Source organism: Hypoxylon trugodes (assembly GCF_022578975.1).
Source record: "Hypoxylon trugodes strain CBS 135444 unplaced genomic scaffold F4822scaffold_3, whole genome shotgun sequence".
In the NCBI taxonomy this organism is placed as follows: Eukaryota; Fungi; Ascomycota; class Sordariomycetes; order Xylariales; family Hypoxylaceae; genus Hypoxylon; species Hypoxylon trugodes.
Genome location: NW_026250018.1, coordinates 2,889,108 through 2,910,438, shown reverse-complemented (window position 1 = coordinate 2,910,438; position 21,331 = coordinate 2,889,108). Strand labels below are relative to the sequence as shown.

Sequence of the window (21,331 nt, the reverse complement as noted above, 5' to 3'; positions counted from 1 at the left end):
GCGTAACCTCGTCTAGGGGGCAATAATAACCCTATATTCAACTGTTATACCAAGGCCGAAACTGTCATTATTCGGGGGGCATGGCATAGCTGTTTGCTATGCTGCCATTGATTGGTGAACAAATTTGCAAGATGTCATTTTGTGATTTTGTTAACGGGGATGCTCCTAATCGATGAAGACCGCAACCCTTGCCGTCTCAGGATGCGAGAACAAACTCGAAACATTAAAAAACGCACAAACCACCGTCCCTTGCATTGGTTACATAATGCGCCTAACGTGTTTGCGATAATGTAGGGGATTTCAATAACCAGTCGCATCGGGAATTGATAGGATAATTGTATGGGCAGGAGGCTAGTCCGGCTACGGTTGCGAAGAGGCTTCGGATGTGGAATTGTCGTAAAATGCTTGATTTTAGTAAACCAATTTTGAAGCATCTGTTTTATATGTAAGCCACTATCACAAGAAGATATACCTCAATATTTAGGAGTATAATTCAAGAATGGGCCAATGGCTTCGTATTTTGCCCGTTTAGCGCTTAATGGCGGTGGTTAGGTAGGTAGTCTGTTAGAATGCTTCATGTGTGTGACTCGTGGCTTTGGGGTGTGGCATTTTTTGTCTGGAAGCATTATACCCCAGCACTGGGAATACGCACTGGCACCGACAATGCTGCGAGATCTAAAAAAAGAAAACGCGCCCGCAAATAATTCCTAGGGTGAAATGATGGTGGCAATAAAAATGATTTCTTAAAAAATGGCAAAAAAGCTCGGCACCCCATGGGGAGCCCGTCGACTCGAACCATGGGGCTTTCGATCAGCGTCCTGATCGGCCTACGAAAAACCGGGCGGGTCGGGTTTTTACTGGAAACTCCCACCCCCGGATACCCACGACCGCTGAGCCACCAGGTGGCTCGCGGTCGTGGGTATCCGGGGGGAGTTAGAAACCATAGGATTAAACTGCTATTTAAACCTATCGCTGGGGAAACCATCCATTAATCCTCCATTTCAATATCCTCCCCACCTCCTTTCTTACGCGCCTCGAGCCGTTGCCTTGTCTTCGTCGTCGCGTCCTCAATCCACTTTTTGTAAGCATCCTCGCTGCCGCCACTCTCCTTTAACTTCATATCCACAACGCCCTTCAACACCGAACCCGCAAACCCCACAAAATTGTGCCGTCGCAGCGCATTCTCGAATTGCCAATCGCGGCGCTTGCGCTCCTCCCGTGCTAGCATCTCTGCATCGCCAATCTCGCGCGCTGTTATCCGTCGGTCGCGGACCATTGCCATGAGGTTAAATCGGATTTCCGATAAATCGTAGCGTGCGATGCGTCGCTGTAGCACCTCCATAACTTTCTGAGGGAACTCCTCCGGCCCACATGCTCCATGCGTGATCGGCGCTGGTTGTAAACCATCTAGTTCGTAGAGCTTACCGTTAACCGGCGTGTAAGCTACGAAATGGAAGGCATCTTCGGTCTCGCCACCCCGCTGCTGCGTCTCGTCCACAAACGGGCTGCTGCGCGCAAAGCTATTATGTACGTCTCGGATGAGCTCGCTGTTGCTCAGCGCCTCGCCGCGGAACTCGGGTGGTAACGCCATTGTAAATTCTCGGAATTCTTGTAGTGGACCGCCCACGTCTAGCTCTCCATCTGCGTGGTTCATAAGAACCGACAACAATGCTTGTGTACCGCACGCATTCTGTATGGTCTGGGCAGCGAACCAAAGCTGGTCGCCAGCATTGTGGTCGAAGGATCCGTCGAGCGGCTTCTCGGTCGATGTGTATGGTTGGTCTGTCGGATACTTGAAGAGGAAGATGACGCCGTAGACGGGGTAGAGACTGGCGAGCGACTCGGGTTCTAGGGTAAGAAGCTCCTCGAACTGAACGTTCTGTACGCCTAAGTTGTTGAGGAGGAACGTGAAAACGCCCTATGCAATACTATTTAGCTCCGAATAATAAAAGACACGTCGGTGGTTTCACATACAGCATCCGACTCAACTACGTTCAAGCACTTGATTAGCAATCCTTGCTCGTCCTAGGAGCATTTCAATAGAGTGAACTCAACTGGTATTCCATCCACCACTCATATTTCGTAAACTACAGTTGCCAAAGCGGGCAACGCGCTGGCTACAAGAACTTGTAATAAAAACGTGGATATGTCGACAACCCGCGGGAACGTTCAAGATGAAGAAGCTAGCTGCGTAGAAGACTCAATACCTCGAAATCTTGATAAGTATTTCTCATGGGGGTTTAAAGGACAATTACTATCAAAAGGTAGCCTTGATACGTGTTTGCGAAGCTCTTATTTGTGTAAGAGGATCAAATAGAAGTTCTGGCGTATGATGTCAAGTTTATAAAGCAGTTTGTAGAGTGTAAATGTGAATGTGAATCAATACGTAAAGCTACATGGGTACCTGCGTCTTGGAAGCTTGCTGTAGACATCATTTTACGTAAGCTATTTATGCCTCGGTCGATACGGCGATAAGATTAGATAGGATCATCGGATTTCGGCTACTTAGGTGGGTATTTTGTACATCTGCGTCTCTCTGCATCATTACTTTTAAGGCTATGCCTCCTCCAACTTTTCCTTGCGAAGTTAAGCAATAGATCCTCATGGGCATCTCAGAAATCATCGTATTATGTAGTTTTCGTATCCCTCTTTTTCCTGGAGCAAATTTTCCTTCCCCTCGTTCTCGTCCCTCGTAACCCCACGTAGATAGCGGTCGACACATCCAAAGGGACAGCCTGGCCACGACTCAGATTAAATGTCCACAATTGATATCCACGCCTCTCTTGCCGTCCGTTTATTCAACAGAAGGTAACCAACCTGTGTAAGGTCGGGGGGAACTTGGTGAACGTGGTGCCTGCTGATTCTGCATTGCGTGTGCTCGTTGAGCCTGCAGGGTGTGGGTTCGCAGTGCGTGACTTCGCAGGGAGTGACTCTGTGAGACGTGCATGTCCTTTCCGTCGTCAGCCGAATTACCTCGCGAGGCGGCGTTAATGGCACTATCGTTGTCGACCAATTCCACACCGTCCTTTCGGTTGTCTACTAGAAGGTGGGCTGGCAGAATCTTTCGCCTGAGAATCTTTACCCATCCAGGGACATCCCTAGTTCCGAGTCCCCAGTCGTATACCTCTTTGTCGTGCCAGTTCGATGGTGTAACTTTCCCACCAGTAGATTTTACAACGACCCATATCATGGTGTTGAGGACGATGTAGACCATCATACCCCTATCATTCTAATTAGATTTTTTAACTATTTTCTTAGGAAGAAAGACTTACGCAATTAATCCGTAGGCGACACTGTAACTGAAGGGCATGAAGGCGAGGGTGACAAAGGACGGAACAGCATCACCAATGTACTGCCAATTGATGTTGATGACTTGACGGATCATCAGACAGCCAACCTTCAGAGAAAAAAAAGTTAGCGATTTATCCTCAGATGTCTGCACTCATAGATAAACTTACCAAAACGAGCGTTGATCCCGTAGCCCAGGGAGGCACAGAAGCGAGAATTGGAGCAAAGAAGAGACAGACCAGGAAGCAGACACCGGTTGAGATCGCGGTAAGTCCGGTTCGACCACCTTCAGCAATTCCTGCACCACTCTCAATGAAACAAGTAACAGGCGAACTACCAAAGAGAGAACCAATCGAAATCATGATGGCGTCGGTGCAATAAGCGATTGTTGATCGAGGAAAGTCTCCATCATCGTTCACCACGCCGCAAAACTTGGCCATCGAGTACAGTGTCGCCGTGCAGTCGATAATGTCGACGTACAGAAAAGTAATAAGCGCAAGAGCGAACTGGGCACCACTGGCTCCAGAGAGATCCCACTGTTGAACATTCAGGACGGACTGGATCGGATGGAATGCGATGACTTGTTTGAAGAATGCAAATCGTTCCTCACCTGCTTCTGTGTAAGGGAAGTAGGTGAAGGAGGTATTGCGACTGGTAAATATCAGCTACTTGTTCGCGATACGTTCGGAAGGGGAGAGGAAGGTGCGTCACTCACGGCCAGGACATAACTGAAACAATAGCAATACCAATGACGATGGCACTCTTGACCTTGAAGGCCATCATGAACGCCACAAAGATTCCACCGAGGAAGATACCAATCCACATCTAATACACATTGTTAGCTAGAGATATGCGATGTTACTCTAGGAAGGCTTACCCCAGAGCTAGTCATAATGTGGCTAGCACACTCTCCCTTGCTGTCAAGATACTCTGCAGGGCATCCGGCAATTGCTAGAGGGGTCGAGAATCCACCAGTTATAGCTCCAATGCCTGCGGAATAAGACAATCCGATCTCAGTGAGGAACAGACCTATACCGACACCGCAAGCCGTCTTGATAGTCGCGGGTACCATTCGGACGAGCCATTGTCGCATCCCGGTCAGTGCCAGGAACACGAAAATGAAGCCTTCTACAAAGATGGCAGTAAGGGCAATCCGATAGGGCACTCTTCCTGTACCATGCCAGCCGACGACCTGGTAGGTAAAGTAGGCATTCAAGCCCATACCTGGTCTTCAAGAGTGTTAGAAGGACAAGAAGCGAGAGTTATGGGTCAACAATCGACATACCCTAGAGAAACAGGGAGGTTTGTAAGGAATCCGAAAACGATGCTAGAGAGACCTGAAAGGGCTGCAGTGGTTGTGATGAGATCTCGCTTCAAACCTATACGAAGTGTATTAGCTTAGCGTTGATACTTGTTCACGAGTCGAGCGGCTTACCAGTCAGGCACAATTCGTATTCAACGTTGCCAGGGCAGCCGGGCTCTGTTCCTTGCGGGCATTCACATGTACCTCCCGAGTCTGCGAGGACAGCAGCCTTTTCAATCTACGTAAGCAATCTGGAAAGAGAAACCCTAGATATCTGATACTCACATTGACTGCAACGATGTAGGCCATAGTAGCGAAGGTGGTCAAACCGGCACGAATCTCTCGGAAGAAAGATGCGCCCCGGACGGTTTTCGGCTAGTAATCATCAGCATAATAGTTCATCTGGTATGATCAAGACGCCCCGCGTCATAGGTTTCCGAGGGTAAGAAATGGACACGATAGAAATAAGATCCACCGCGTCAATAAATATTGTCGAGAAGCAGGTGGAAGGAAATGAGGGGCGATATCAAAGAGATAACTTACATGACCAGAGCCATCAAGGCGAAAGACCCGACCAAAAGTTGAAGCGTTAATGCGATCCTCAAGAGCGGTGATCTTGTTCATCGCCTTGTCGATGAATGCGCCTAGACCCATGTTGTCTTGATTAGGCGACAGAATGTCGCGTCAAAACAAACCAAGTACAAGGCGAATGACTAGGTAAAAGGGCCTATCGAAAAGGATGGCAGGTCGAAATCAACAAACTAGAGAGAATAATCGCCGATGGCGAGGACAATGAGCGATGTGAATATGAATGACGAATTTAGATCTTCCAACCGGAAGTTTGGCCGTATTGGCGATACAAAAAGAGAAAAAGAGAGGCGGGGATACACGAAAACGCGGTAGTAAGTCCTCGACGATTCAGGTCCAGGTCCAGGAGAGAGAGGACAAGATCAAATGAAAAGTCGCACGATAATGTGTCTGCCGATTCTGCACATTAAAGCGCGTTCTTGTCAGTGATGTGCTTGTGGGAACGCAGGAGAGAAAAATTAGAAGAAGAGTTGTGTAAGGAAAGGTTAGGATGGTTTGGCAAGAAGTAGAAACAGTGAAAGGTATCTCAAAACCGCCGTACCTATTGTGGGGTGGGTCCCGAGGTAGGCAAATGTTTGAGTAAGGAAAGGAAAGAACGACGGCAGGTGCATTAGAATATGGGACGAAAAGAGGTATGTACACTGGTTGTCGGCGTGTGAGGCAAGTGCTCAGTGTCCAGTGCCGATAGTGCTTGCTCAATTGAGGGAAGTACGTACTGGGTTCGATTGGCATACATGCAATCAGATAGAGTCACAAAGTTACTATCCTAGTCAGGCCACCCAAAAAGGAATTGAGTTTTCTTATTGGACGTTTTTGACTTTGAGCTTTCTGATTTCTTTTCCTCCAGTGTTTTGAAGTTGATGTCATCTGCTCTTTTGAAGCCACTCCCCACTGAACATACAGCAAAATAATAGATGAAACGAAATGTCGATACCGTGCATATAACTGACAGAAGGACCTTAATGGACGGCCTCGTCTGAAATTGCTCTCGGTAGGTAGGTGCTTAAAAGTAGTGTCTTGTTGGACAGCTGCTAATAACATAGATCAGACATGTCACTACATTAGGTGCGGTGGAATTTCCAATCGCGTATGGACTAACAAAGTGAGGATGTCGTGTCTTCTATATTCGCCGAATCAATGCAGATGCACCTCTCTACTTTGGATTTGAATGTCGATCACCTTATACCAAAGGAAAGAAGAAGAAAAAAGTTATTTCTCGTCGCTTTACCGAGTGGCCATGTGGATAAGTGAACGGAATGAAAGCAGACTGGCCGTCAAATGCTGGTGTATCCTTGTTCTGCCGTAACATGCCCAGCGTCTGAGACACCTTGGGAAAAATTAAGAGAGGCCCTCATTCACGATGCGCTGAATTGCTATTAAAGTCGCAAGGTTCTTCCAGGAACGAAGACAGCTTGGTTACGGAGGTTATATGTAGGGAAATCTATGTGGTGATTGCCAGGGTTATCCTATTATCGGATGCAAGCATTTCAACTGCAAGCACGCAAATTGCCATGCGGATTGCCGATCTCTTTTCTTATTATACTTGGATATCCCTCTACTAATTTTGAGCCTCTTCATCGCATAATATGGTTTAGCATCTGCGTGTGCAAGTATCAACTTCACATAAACGTTGTGTATCCCCTGCCTGCCGCTGTCGCGAACTCGGCCCTGCACTACCCCTTTTTTTTGTTCCTTTTGCTAATATCCCTACATCAGCAATAGATTGGTCAGCATGAGGCGACCGCAAACACACGAGTCTTCCAAGGAACTCGATTAGTTTGTACCACCACGACTGGCCAATCCCCTCGAGCGACCAGCTACGACTATCAGACTGTATTGAGTTAAACAGTAGACCAGTACACAAGACATGCGGGAAAATTCGCCAATTACCGAGATATATGGTATTGCAAGGTATAATGTTACCGAAGTACAGAGTGGGGATAGTATGTATGCCCATGCCATCATATCTCTCTCGTGTAAGCCGGGACGTGCATGTCGTGTTCCCCTATGAAGGAGATTCTTCATCACTAACCGATGTAATGGGGAGCAGTGGCAGTGGTTGGCATACCACACTATACATCTAGACCACACAGGCGAATCGGAAAACTCTCCATACTCCGAACCCTCAGCACATGTCCATGTCTGTGTCAATAGTTCAATAGGTGTTCCTTCAGGACCGGCATGCTAGACATGCCTCAAGGAACCCATGTTCATTGGGTGCGAGAGAACTTCACGAGATACCTTGATTTTCTAAGTAACTGGACACCATGACTTCACCAGGTGTTCCTATTGAATTAGCCACATGGCGGTTTCACAAGACAACTCGATGCTCACCAGTTATATATCACAATCGGGTTCATCTTCAATACAACCGAGCGCCCGGGGTAAGAGTAGGATCATAACTGGAGGATTACCAATCTTATATTCACCCAACCAAAGCCAGCCATTGCCAAATAATAAGCATGCGGAAGTTCCCAACTAGAAGTGAGAGGTATAGCATTGGTAGATAGATAGATATTGTGGCGCTCGAAGGGATAGAGTAGCTTAGAGGGCGTATTGGGAAGCTACCTATCGAGGCCTCGATTATACTCGACATATAGTAGCTATGTTTGCCGGCCTATATCACTAGGTTATCTCAAATAAATGAGATATCCAATGGGTATAAAAGTCTATATAACTAAGCTAGCAAGATATTATTTTCTGTACAACTTAAGCGAAGAGCATAATAGAAATGCACGGGCGTTGTTTGTGTGTTGAGTAAGGGCGAATCCCGTCGCTTAGGGATACAAAGTCGTGACCCTTATCCGCGTAGTAGGATTTTGAAATTAAGCTATATCGTCTAGTTCGTCTTACCAAATCATTTGCTAAAGCACAGTTAGGCGGACTGCAGAGAAGAAAGCAAACAAAAAAAAATCATGACGATATACACTAAGGGTCTGTCCGACTCTCGAGGGGACTAGAGTCTAGTAAAATATAATATCCTTGGAGGTCCTAGGGTGTCTCATATTAATCTACGAATGGCGTGTTATCTACGATGTGTGAATTTTTAGTAGTCTAGAAACCCACGATGATATAAGAAATCAGGTAGCCCAGGGTAGCTAAGACGTCAATATACCCGAACGACAGGGGGTTCGCCTTTATCGGCTCGCTTTTCAACCCAACCCAACAGGTTCGAATGCTTATTTTGATGACCGCCGAGCGCATTGTTTGCATGCCATGAATCAAACGTAGGAGGCATATGCGTGGGACCCATGTCAATGGTAGAACCTCGATCTACGAGACCGTACTCCCGACTACATGGTTTGTCCTCCCACGAGCTGCCGGCTATGCAGGATACTTGGAGTATCGTCAAGCTAGCAATATTGCCGTGGGGTATAATAAAAACGATATCCATCTGCCTGTTCTTTTTACAGTATATGACCTAAAAGATTATAGAGTGAGGCTAGTGACCCTAGACTAGGAGAAATACCTCTTGATCGCAACTCGTATCGTAAGGGGTCGACGTTTACTACTGTTACTTCCTAATACAATTATAACATTTTTTCTTCTTGTACCATAAGCCCACAGGGTGTTTCCGTGGCAATGGGAGGATGAGAAAGGATCGAATACATACATATGTAATGGAGTAGATCCACATGGTTAAGAACAACGTGGAGCTGCATACGTAGGTACCTCCCACCGGGCAAACATTGGCACATTAACACGTTCGCACATCCGAACGATTGATGTTGGTTTCTAAGTGGATGGAGAAGTAGGAAAGTGGGATGAGGGCATCTTGAAACAGAAATATAGAGGTGCCTAGGTACAGCTCGAAAAGGAAGTCGAGGGGAGTCTAGCGGGAAGGTGCGCTTCCCCCCTTGATCTGATTAGTGTGCCTTCCCGTGCTTTTTATCTTACTTGGGATGATGGAAGGAGAGAGAGAGGGATAAGCAGGTACAAAAAGTGGTGTACTTGCACCTGCACCTGCACTTGCCTTGACTGGATATACATTAGGCTTGCCTTGAACCTGCCTTGGAGATTCAAAACCGGATTAAATCATTTCGTCGACATCAAATTCGTCTCACCTTTTTAAACTAAAGTTTCTACATTACCTTCGTCGCACCTTGGGATGGTTGCCTGCCATTTCTCCCCCTATTCGTCGCCACCTAAATTTGTCTTACTTTTTAACCCCCATTTTCCATCGTCTTATACATTGTTACCACTCCCATCCGACCTGAATCTTCATTTTCCTTGTCGCAGTAGTCCACTTGGCTCAGAAGCCCCAAGTTGGGCGAGTCAAGTGAACAGCGAAGTCCTTGAATAATTACCTACCCATACTCCCTGGAGATACACAAAGGTCGGCTGTCATTCTGGGCCGCCTCTTCCTTCCTGTGGCCTAGAAATTCGGGAGCCCCATTCCCTATCTAGTTACACTCATAGTTGAGAAATCCAAGAGGCAACTTTTCTAATCATAATTCATGATATGGCATGTTCAAAGTTATTTGAGAGTTAATTGTCACGCCGAATAAAGGAACACGGCTCCTCATTACTTCAGATTACGTTACAGCTCTATTAAGCCCTTATCACTCCCCATCTACGAATCCCAATAGATATCATACCCCCCGTGTTAAATATTGAAATATTTACCCAATCAAAAGCCCCAAAACACTATTCAACCACGAGCAGTTAGTCATCATGTTCGACGTCATCTGGACCGATCCTAATAGGGAGCTCATGGGCGAGAAGATCCTGAGGAAAGAGCAAGAAGCGAGGGTGAAGGAAAACGAGAAAAGGCAAAGGTCGGAGGGTAGCCGTCAATCCGTGTCTACCGAAGGCTCCACTTCCAGTGATCGTGGCTTTGGTATCTTCTCCGCTAGAAGCCGAAGGAGGACACCGACACCGTCTAAGTCTAAGGATTCGATCAAGGCGCCGAAGTTGTTGCCCGGTAACGCTAACAAAGTTAACCGCACGTCGGCGTATTGTGTCAAGTCCTTACTACACCACCAAGATGAATCGGAAGTTACTGTTAAGCCTACCGAGAAAGGCCATCTTCCCGTACAACTCCCAGAGACTTCTGACGCCTCGAGTTTATCCTCACCAGGTAAGTAATCCAACCCTTCTTGGTAATTATACTCAATCGCCGACTCTTTATCCTTATAGAATCCACCCTGTCGAAATGGACACAGCCGTCTGCTGCTACGAACAGCACCGGGGTCGGTGCTTCGGTGACCAGCGGGACGACCACATTGAAACAGGAACATCTGATCCAGTCTCTAGGACCATCTTCTTTCGTCACTAAAACTACCGAAGTCACGTCTTCGCCTCGCGATCCAGAGAAAGACATCGACCAGTTGGTCTCCGAAGTCCACATATCCGCTGATCGGACAAAGGCTTCAACACCTTCGACACCACCCATTCCAGACTTACCCAAGGGAGTGTAAGCCCCCAAAGACTTATCGATGAATATTTGAGCCTCGACTAATGCATTTTCTAGGAATCCTTTAGCGTTTGACGACGCTGGGTCTATAGCGGCTCCTTCCCGACTACTACGAACCCCGCCCCTTACCGAGCCTCGAAATAATGCTGTCATATACACCCCAGGCTGGAATAGCAATGATAGATTAGGCAACCCAGACGCTTGGAAACCTCCTCATGAATGGGACTGCAACCCAACGAAGGAAAATGCGACTCCTCCAGGAGAAGAAAGGCTGCATAATTCGCTAGTGAGCGACGATTCGGATCAGTGCATGTCACCGGGCTTAGTGGCGCTACAACGTGAACTCCGAATGATGGCTGCAGCCACCCCAGAGCTCATGCTCGCTAACATGGAATCTAACATGGGGCATTCGCCGGACGCCACCGTTTACAAAGAATTGGAGATGACCAAGAAGCGTTGGATGTTCTCCGCCCTACAACACGAGGGTTACACGCCGCTTGGGGAATGCGCGGATAGGAATTCGGGAAGCTCAGATTCGCCAAAACTTTCTAACCCTCCTAGGTTTCTAGCATTCTACGAAACTCAAGGTTTGTGCCTCTCCGCGGGTGAAACGTCTTTGGCAAGCAGCTGACTGGTCGTGTTAACTAGCATCTGCATCGTATCTTGCAGCTTTGCACCCGCAAGCCTCAATTACTCACTTGTCACCAAAACCGATATCTCCGAATCTGTTCCCAAATGTAAAGCCGATCCTTGTACCAGCAATATCTGCATCTGCGGGCTCTCGTCCGCTCGCGCCACAACTATATACGGCCGTAACATGTCTACCTATGCCTGCATTGTTTCCTTCGAGCGAGATCCCCCTGCTCCTTCGTCATATCTACCGCTGTCTGGCCCCTGGTGGTGCTCTACATCTGACTTTAATTGACCCCCAACCGGTCTCAGCCTCGATGGGTCCAAAGATGCGACAGTGGTTATTCGAAAACCTCTTGATCCAGCTTGAAAAAAAGTGCCGTACGACATATCCCAGCGGCACGTTCCCAGCCTGGTTAGCTGTCGCAAAACTCCGCGGGTATGGTAGCACTCTTACGACAGTCTCGGTGCGTGCTGTACATGAAGGCGCTACTGCGACCGAGGAGACGAAGGATCAAGCGTCCGTGGAGAGCGAACTCCGTTGCCTGACTGCGAGGATGTTGTGGCAAGAAATCTGGGGGAAGTTTGTCCATGCAGATCGATGGTGGTGGGAAGAGGAAGACATTGTCCAGGAGTGCATTGAAAGGGGAACTTATTGGCAATATTCTCACATCGTGGCTGTCAAGAACAAAAGAGCATCGACGTGATAACCGAGAGGAGCCCCGCCCGTAGTGGGGCAAACCTATCAGAACTTTTCTTTAATCGAGACATGCAAAAGGAGGGGATCGCATCAAATCATGGCACCGGCGTTCTGGAACGAATTATCATGCTCTTATACTACCCTTTTACCTAACCAAAGCCAGTCCTCAGAACATGAAATACGCAAAATCGCTATTCTCGGCAACACGACGAGATACTGTACTTTTTACTGCTGTCTAATAGGTTAGGTGGGAGATACCCGGATGCAAATCTCATACTTGCGTCACCTCGATTACTATTTCACAATTGCTTTTCTGGTTGAAGTTTCCACTAGATTTGATGGTGGTATCATTTCTACTGTTGTAGCATTATTGAGGATTAGGGACGTGATGGTCTCGCATCTGGTCGCCCGACGCGCACTGTATGTAGAAAACAAACACGAGATAACTTACGCAATTTTGATTGCCTAACAAGAATCTTTTGCTTTATAGAAGTCCGGCTCTAAAGGCGAGACATCTCTGGCAACACTAGTGAAGCCACAACCGCGGTATCCGGACTTGAGGAAAGGAAAAACGTACACAACAGCGAGATCGTAACAAACATAAGGGCATCTGCATCTTAGTATTGGGCGAGCGTACATTTGGAGGATATGCTGTTTCCCGCCGAACCACATAAACTTTAACATTGTCGATTGAACAGTCGCTTGCATCTTGGAATAGATCTTGGGATCTAGTCGAGGGTTTCGATCGGTATCGGATGGCTTAGTTCGACTTGCACCTTGAGTATGCGCATCTCTAGACACACGGCTACGCCGATTTAAACTGCGATCGGTTTCAATCACGTTTAAAGGAAAGTAGGACATGCTGCCAATTGATATAGTTCTCGGTACCTACTTACGGACCGGCGCGTCTCGCCTCGCATGGCTTCGGCCCGCCATGCTCTGCCGTGAGGACGTGTTATAATCACCAATTAATTGGTTTGTAGGCTTTTGAGCCTAGCGAGCGAAACTCATCTGTAGCGTACTCCGTAAATACCCTACCGAGAAACCGTGCTTTTTTATCATCCCTTGCATACGTATTACGACGGCGCCACCCATGTCTCTAATCTTAATGCTCCCCCTCTCCAGTGTCCACACTGTCGAATTAAATTTTTATCATCATTTACTGTGGCGATGGCGAAGGCCAACAGTTACACTACTTGAAGCCGTCGACTCCAACGGCGGCCCGCCTACCATTAGACCCGGACGGGGCGTTGTTTGCTTGACACTACAGGAGATATGTAGATACTTAGGGTACCTAAGTACAACATATCATATGTACGCGAGTGGACTTGACTCTTGACGCAGTTGACCTGTCATCTTAAAAATTCAAAACAAGAGATACACACGCATTACGGGGATATTGACAACTTGGGCATGTCAGTAGCAAGCACACGCATATACTGCTACCTTAATACGTTATAGAGTCTGAGTACCTAGGTAAACGGTCAGACCCAAGGCACGTGCGGGAGAGCGATGCCCTATGGATATGGATTTCCAGCACAGACAAAACGCCACGAATGCAAGAGATACTAGTACCGGAGCGATGGCCCTAAAGAAGATATTGATAATCGACATCGGATGTGAGCTTTGGCGATTGTTTCTCCTAATGCTTATGAGGCGGTGCCACTATCTCATTACCGACTCATCAGTACCAGCCTGCCTAATATTGATTCCAAAAGGGGTATTAATTTGCATACATGATGTTATGTGCATTATATGCAGAAAATATGCGGACAAATTTTGTATACGCGAGACGAATTCTCAAAGCCACCACCGAATACAACCTTCTAGCCTGCCTTGCTTCCCTACCCCATGGATCTCGGCAAGTATCTTCCATTAACTCTCTTAATGTGTCATTATTAATCAGAATAGGGCTGGAAATTACCAGCAAAGGGCACTATACGACGAGGGTTTAAAAGATTAGGTCCATGAACGTCCGTAATGATCAACTTTAGGGGTCCCTCGCTGCTATTCAATGAAAAGATTAGTGCGTCTTTAGACTGTGCCTCCTGGAAGTCCTACATACTGTGGAGTATGCAAGTAAAATATCTTGTTTTCGGCACGTCTTACTTTTCGACCCAGCCCCTGTCTTCTCCTAATGCGGTAAATCGACGTCGAGGTTGTAATTTATGGAACCGAAGACCCCTCCGATCTTTTCTCTATCTGGACCGTGATGGACAAGGTCGAAATTTGCCCGACTATTTCGCTTGACCCAAAGCCATGGACGTAAATGCTGCAGTACGACGGTGAGGCTTCTGGGAATTTGGAAAAACTTTTCTCATTGTTGAAAAGGTCTTTCGCCTCATCCCTTTCGTTGCGACGCTGATGGAATGTATCACATTCATTTTATGGAAGGGCGAATAGAACCAACAGAGAAAAGCACTGCTTTCTCGTTGGACGGCGATAAATTATCTAGCACGAATAAAAAAGAAAGAGAGTTCAGGGACGCTATTTCCTACAGAAGGTAAGGTTTACGAACTTTCACACGCTAAGAATTAGACCCTAGCAGACGCCAGTAACCTTGCCTATTCAAGCCGAAGAGTTAGAATTCGGGACGTATCATTGGTCAGAAATCCCCAGGGTGTTTCATGAAACCGAAAAAACGTCTCGACCAAAACTGCGCAACCAACAAAAATTCTCTTCCATCCTATCCTATGCCTGCCCGAAGGCATGCACCTAACGTGTTCTTTGAAACTCTATTATGTAGAGACGTCCCTGAGTTGTGATCTACCCCGCGGGTTCTACATAAGCTTGAAACAAAGTCATCGGGAAAGTTACATACGTAAATTCATTGGACGAGATGAACTCATGTTGACGTTCTAGATGGAGATATTGCTGCTCGTCCATACCTATACTGCGCCCCTCTTAAGAACAACGAAAACTTCACTCAACCATTCGGACCTCGCATAGACCTAATTCTCAATCCCTTGACAGTATCAAGCTATACCAGATCAAACCAGCCTTACGAATACCACCATATAATGTAGCTTTCCTACTCCCGGACCGTATTCTTCTATTACCTGGCTCCCTCCCCAGCTATAACACAACATATTATAGCATATACATAGTCTAGCGTACTGTACGCCGACTCGTCTTGGTATTCTGCTACACGAACGGCCCCAACCCTTTCTTCCAAGAAAAATTCGGTTCGCCGAAGGAGCCGTTCGCGTGGAGATCCGCATCCTACTGCAACCTTGTTCCTGCGTGCCTCAACGACATCCCATGAACACCTAACCCAACTCGCGCATAGAAAATTCCCACAGCCAAGGCCTAGAATTTAGTTTTTCTCAGCACTAGGGACGGTTATATAGCTAGGAATGCTAGAAGGAATAAATAATGCACGCGACAACACGCCGTATGAGTTGTTGGTTAGATAGTGACAAGGTTGGGAGATCGGTCGAATAAAAACTTCCGGTCACATAACGTTACTGGTCCGTGACCCTGAATATCTTCTATCTTCACCTTGACCAACATCACAAAATATCATCCCTTCTTTCACCCGCGCCCCTTTACGTTATCTCATGCGAAGGTCGGTAGTCGGTAATAGGAGCATCCGACACATGTAAAAGCATATGTAATTTTCCCAAACCACCATTTCGAAGACCCGCGGCTGTTTGTAACCGAACAAATACATAGGTATTTCCATTTGTAATGCATTGCATACATGTGAGTTTGATATCAACAACGACAAATCTAAGATTACATCTTACATCTCTAAATTATCAAATTGCCACTGTTACCGATACGTTAGGACTACATATGTAAGAATTACCCAAGAAATATAAAGATTTGCACAAGTACCCAAGTATCTCGGTTCTTGATTAGGAAATATGGTTAGGGGGAGGGAAGCATACAAGCCTCCGGCCGCCAAACTCCCCCATATTTTCGGCTTGCTAGCGTTGAGGGGAAAGGCCCGACTCACGGGTGAGCTTCCGATGGCCGGGAGTAGGGTACCGTTGATATCCACGCCCGGCCAGTTTCCCTGAGTTGAGTCCCCTATCCTAGTGGCCTCGTTGGCCTAGACCATGGAGTTCAATAGCCGTACCAAATAGCGTAGTACAAGAGGGTATCAACTCTCAAAGACTAATTACAACAAATTAAAGAAGTGCACGATTAAACACGATAAACCAGGTAATGAATTTTTTGGGTATATGGCAAGTAATTTTGTTGATACAGATGAAAGGATTTTTTTACCCTTTCAAAGCATGCGCAAGAAGTAGAAGATTAGAGATTTTAGGCTTTATAATTCGTAGTTCCAAGTTTAATTTTTCCCAAGCCGTTCATGTCTTCTACGCCTTAACCCCATTGTGAGAGTCGGACGTCCTGTCGCTATTGGTAAGTTCCGTTATACTGTCGCTCTCCAGGCCACTTCGGCTTGGTAATTTGAACCCATAGCTGCGCTTGTCGTCACCGAAACGACTTTGGTCTGGACGATGACCTGATCCGAGATCCGAGAATGTGATCTTCACTGCTTCCCAACTTGTCGCGACATATATCAACATATTCCAGAAACCTTGGAGCGGCAAGACAAGTGCGCTCATAATCTCTAGGGATGCTAGTGTTTGGTTTGTGTTGACGATACTGTACACACGGTTGGCTGAAGATGGGATCCAGGTGATAAGAAGTGCCGTGAAGAAGAGTAGGGCGCATTTGCTATACGACCATGCCGCATGGTTGAAATCGAAGGCCGCTTTCCGCTTTTGGGTTTTCACTTGCGCCTTCGCTGTTGATGGCGTCGGTGGCACGTTGCTCTGGATGGGAAGTTTGATATCGCCTTGCTGCGATTTGTCTTTTACGTCGGAGGAGATCGTCACTGAGTATGCCGCCTTGGGTTTGTTCGGAGCCGCTCGCCCTAATGGTGCAAGATCGATTCCGTCTCCGTTTTCCTCGGCAGACTCGGTCGTAACTGTAACTTCAGTCGTCTTCGTCGAATAAGGGTCGTACGAAGTCAACGCGTCTGGATCATGCGCGCTGCTACTGGCACCAAAGTTGCGGAGTTGTTTTCGCTTCTTATAAATCTCTCCACCGGCACGGATATAGATGGCCATAGTAAGTAAGATCACCACCCTAAATTGTATCAGTTGCTATAAGGTTAAGAACGACATGGGTTCTTGAGCTCTTACCATACTGGTCCGTAAAAAGTAGCAATTCGGAATATGTCCCATCCCGAACTGACCCAACACCATAGTGTGGCGTTGCCGTACATGCGGCCGGCTCCCTCTGTCTTTACGAAGACGTATGTAAGTGCGGGGATGAAAGGGACACCATAACACAGTATGATATAGTAAATATCCATCCTCCTTAGCCTCGCGGCGTCGAACTTGTGGTAAAATGTTAGGTAGACGTTGCACGCCATGGCTAGCGTCCAGAATGCATCAGCTGGCAGAAACCTTGGCCAGTTTAGTAAGATGAAATAATCCGTATACATATGACGATACTCACATCTGAATAAGGAATCCTTGAAATTGACATGCGAATGAATCGATCTGCGTAAGATAATTCCTCGACATCAAAGTCCCCACATTGGTCATCATGTTACCGAAGGAGGCATAGAAGACAAGACGGTTGATAGGCTTGTGGAAAGCTTTTGAGAAAGTGAATGTGCCAATAACGAAGACACATCCTAGCAATGAAAACACCGAGCCAACTCGCTCGATGACGCTGATGGCGTGGAGTACTCCTTCTGATAATTCGCCCATCTTTAAAAGCGCCTAGGTATGTATCGTTGAACTCAAGGAGGTGGTGTAAATGAATGTACTCTCGAGTTGGGGGGTTTGGCTGTAAGATAGCCCGCTAAGAAGTTGAAACTCGGATCAAGCTGCTATGTCGAGTCCGTTTTTGCTAGACGTTGTATAGTCCTGTCGAGAACTCAATCGTATGATAAAGGCGCACAGTAAGTCGTAGAAACGCTTAAGTCAGTAATCAAGGCCCGAGTATCCAGCAGACCGGAACGTTAACATGGTCCGTATGGATCGTCTTGTCAAACAACGTAGGCCTCGAAGTATCGAAGAGATAGATGAGCCAGCTCGTTGAATTACAATTCACCGAACATAACTTAAGCCCCGAGGTCCACTTGGGCGGGCGGGCATCGACGGGTTGGATCTCTTGAGAATCTTATAATTAAGCAGGCCGCTCTTACACACGCCCTCGTAATACCATATCAAGATACTACGGGGCCTAAGCCTTGCTTAGATGTGGGTATTATTCCCTGGAACGTTTCTGAAGAGAGAGGATACCAGATATGCAGCTCCCGGCTCCTGACTAGGATACCACGCACCGCTAATCAAGGGTCCCCGAATGGTGGTTCATGCCAGGGAGACTTGGTGGCTGACTAGAGAAAAAACGGCGCCGGCTTGTGAAAGGGTGACTCGAACATGGAGGTCCAATCAGATAGTAAAAATGCGGAGTCAGAAAAAAACATGGCTCTGTGATATGTACACTGGCAACCATCCCAAAGGCAGACATAGGGGTTAGGATAGAAAGCTAAGTATTCCGGAATTTAACCCGTAGCATCCGTTAGATAAGTGTGTATGATTACAAGCATATATGACGGCGCAGGGAACATTTTTCTCTGGCTGTAGTATGTAGGGGGGAATCACGTCGATGGCCCTCTCGATAGGCTCTTTTCTTGTTGACATAGAGCTCCAATGTCGTATGAGTGTGTATTGTGCTACACAGTAAGTACCAGCGTGAGAGCTTTGGCTCCGACCAAGGGCCTGACAACTTGGCCAACCCCGGAGCGTGTGTCCGAAATGTATCAGTGCTCCATGAGACCCTCTTAGTAACCGGTTACCCCAGCTTGGCAGACATAGCCCAGCGAATAGTTGGCATGTCAAATGACAAACCTAGAAAACAGTCCGTTCTTCGGGAATAATGTGAGATTATCGGGGAATCCCATAGTGGTTAGATTCAATCACACTGGATATGCTGAATTACCTTGGTACTCGTAAGGCATTAGTATCTCGATGTGAGATTTAAGCTGCCATTGAAAAGGGATTCTGCGACGAAAGCAACGTCGATACATCAGAGCAAGGCGGGAGCCGTGTTTGGGCGTATTAGTCTAACGTAGATGGGCCACGCGTCTTGGAGTACATATGTAGGTATATGCGGGAGAAATGGTGCTTCAGTTTGCTTGACGGATGAGTGCGTTCTGAATGAGAATGCCTCTCGGTCACGGACCTTCTCATTTCCTACGGAGAAAACACATGGCGACATGGCGGTGATCATGGCATGCATTGAGGTGTATAGAGAGATGTTTGGTTTCAATAATTATCATTGAAGGTGGATATCGGTAGTGGCAATGACGGTGATAATGTTGTAGTAGGGTGGAGGAAGTCCGAATTAGTGCTGACTGCGAATAGATAATTTGGAGAAGAAATGGGCTAGGCTGTAGTTAGCGAGGTACAAGCGCAGATATTACTTAACACAACTTTGATATGATATAGTGGAACCCGCTATAAAGTATAAGTATCTACATATATACATGTAAGTAACTAAGTATCTATTAAGTAATACGGCACGTGCTTCTGCATTATCCTAGGACTTCGATTGATTTTCTCGGCTTTACTTGGATTTAGTTGGATTTACAAGCCTAAAAGCCTATCATCGTCAGTGCCAACGCAGTTAACCACGTTGTTGAGAACTCCATTTCACTTTTAGACGCACTATTTTATAAATATCCTGGCAAGTATATTGATTATATGTTATGCTATTTATCACTATGCACTGCTATACTTAATTACTCAGACGCTAGTCCTCTCAGCAGCTGGCAGCTTTAGCAGCTAAAGGGGCTTATCGTCACACCGCATCGGTCTATTTTATGCTATCAGCTTACAATACCTGCTTAAGGATTCAGGACGTCCGGACTCGAACGAAATCGAGACTCAGAGATGTTCTAGCATCTCGGCCGATACAAACAATAGATTCAGCTATTACTCTTGGAAATTTCGCCATCGTTTTTCTGCAGAAGTCCGTGCCTTCCGCTTTAATTGTCCGTGCCTCAATTCGAACTAGAAATCTTCGTATGTGGTTCGGCTGCTGTCTTATCCTAGCCCAAGAGAACTATCAAAAAGACAAGAGTTGGCTAGTTGAGATTCGAAACTAGGTCTTCAAGCATAGCGGCACTTATTCGACTTATTTCCTACAGCTATCTTCCACGGGATGTTACGGCGCAGCCAATTACAAAACACCAACAAACACCGGCAATTGCGCTGACGACGCACTACCGCACTGCATGCTGTTGTGCAACAGATACCGTCACCACTCCCACCTTTCGGATCTCAACATGAACCATCCAATTCCCAGTCGGGGACTTAACCAAGCAGGACCTTAAGTATGAACTTACTGGTTTGCCTTATTAACAACATGGACACCAAGGCGTATTCTCGAAGATAGACCCAACAAGCCATACCAATCCCGTTAGTACCAGAAAGAAGTAAAATTGCATAGGCGAATATTTCCTAGGGCTTCCTAAGGTACGTGATGTTGGTGGAGCGCACTAATGTTAATCTGATAGCCTTTTCCTTAGAAAGGGCGGCATGGTATTGACCGATACTCTTGGAAATAACTAAAACTGTGCCGTCCAATGGACCAAGAAGTGTTGGCTTTTTGGAACAGCTTTCACTTGACCAGATTATTAAGCGGCCCAGGGTCACGATTTAATAGTTTATGCTGGCCAGCCTGGGCTCTGCGTCGGGGCCTCATTCTGGTCTGCAGACACCTCTGATCTATCATCGCATGAGGTCATCATCTAAAGATCTCCTAAGATCTTCAAAGAAAATGGGTATGATCGCGGTGTGGAAGGGAAGATCTGAGCTAATGCGAACGTATGACAGCCATTCCGATATCCTATAATGCAGAAAATAGGAGAATTTACGAATTGATTAAAAGCCACTTCCTCAATCCTCGCGCAACGAAATACGCTTGCTGAAGGAGGCCACATGAGGATTACTAGACCGAAATAGCTGAAAGCTGATTTTATGAGCTGCGTAGTCGCAGATTATTGGACTGCTCGTTTCTCTTCCTTTGACGGGATTCTTTTTCGGCATTTCTGACTCACATGACAAGATAATACCTCGGTGTAGTGTGGTGTGGGTGTTCATGAGCCGTTCTCGTCCCGGTAGCAGGTTCGAAACGTCTATCATTATTAGCATCGCGGCCTAAAAAATCTTGAGAAAGAATGTAACGCACCCCAAACGGCAAAAGGCTTGTTTCTTTTGCCACTACTGTTACTGACGAGGTGTGGAAAGCTCGGAGTTACCTCCAAGGTGAAGCGTTCCTGTAATCACCTTGTCTAGCGCATATTAACCCTTGTTACGCTAGTAAAGAAAAATAATTCCCGAGGTCGATGGTGTCTTCGTTCGCGAGA

The 21,331-nt window shown here is 46.7% G+C and overlaps 3 protein-coding genes across 3 annotated transcripts; 1 reads left to right on the top strand and 2 right to left on the bottom strand.

Annotated features, from left to right (window-relative positions):
- Positions 1 to 988: 988 nt before the first annotated feature.
- F4822DRAFT_427185 (ubiquitin carboxyl-terminal hydrolase) lies at positions 989 to 5,245 on the bottom strand (the record flags this gene model as incomplete). Its single annotated transcript, XM_051460693.1, has 11 exons — positions 989 to 1,918; positions 1,975 to 1,988; positions 2,818 to 3,221; positions 3,273 to 3,397; positions 3,459 to 3,939; positions 4,004 to 4,113; positions 4,166 to 4,517; positions 4,574 to 4,667; positions 4,724 to 4,820; positions 4,877 to 4,966; positions 5,135 to 5,245. 11 exons carry the CDS (start codon positions 5,243 to 5,245, stop codon positions 989 to 991), a joined length of 2,808 nt encoding a protein of 935 aa, XP_051317112.1.
- A 4,608-nt stretch (positions 5,246 to 9,853) lies between these two features.
- F4822DRAFT_442341 (uncharacterized protein) lies at positions 9,854 to 12,117 on the top strand (the record flags this gene model as incomplete). The annotated part of the gene is made up of 4 exons (XM_051462980.1): positions 9,854 to 10,259; positions 10,319 to 10,595; positions 10,653 to 11,182; positions 11,244 to 12,117. The coding sequence occupies 4 exons, from the start codon at positions 9,854 to 9,856 to the stop codon at positions 11,930 to 11,932; spliced, it is 1,902 nt and encodes a 633-aa protein (XP_051317111.1). The 3' UTR covers positions 11,933 to 12,117.
- A 3,984-nt stretch (positions 12,118 to 16,101) lies between these two features.
- Positions 16,102 to 17,953, bottom strand: F4822DRAFT_182427 (family A G protein-coupled receptor-like protein). Its single transcript, XM_051453427.1, has 3 exons — positions 17,407 to 17,953; positions 17,088 to 17,354; positions 16,102 to 17,031 (listed from the first exon to the last, which is right to left on the bottom strand). Exons 1-3 carry the CDS (start codon positions 17,661 to 17,663, stop codon positions 16,254 to 16,256), a joined length of 1,302 nt encoding a protein of 433 aa, XP_051317110.1. The 5' UTR covers positions 17,664 to 17,953; the 3' UTR covers positions 16,102 to 16,253.
- Positions 17,954 to 21,331: the final 3,378 nt, after the last annotated feature.

Excerpts from the sequence above, each read along its gene's own strand:
- F4822DRAFT_182427 (XM_051453427.1), bottom strand. The coding sequence starts at position 17,663 with ATGGGCGAATTATCAGAAGGAGTACTCCACGCCATCAGCGTCATCGAG. Across the intron at positions 17,355-17,406 it reads CAAGGATTCCTTATTCAGAT|GTTTCTGCCAGCTGATGCAT; the intron begins GTGAGTATCGTC and ends AAACTGGCCAAG. Across the intron at positions 17,032-17,087 it reads ACTTTTTACGGACCAGTATG|GGTGGTGATCTTACTTACTA; the intron begins GTAAGAGCTCAA and ends GATACAATTTAG.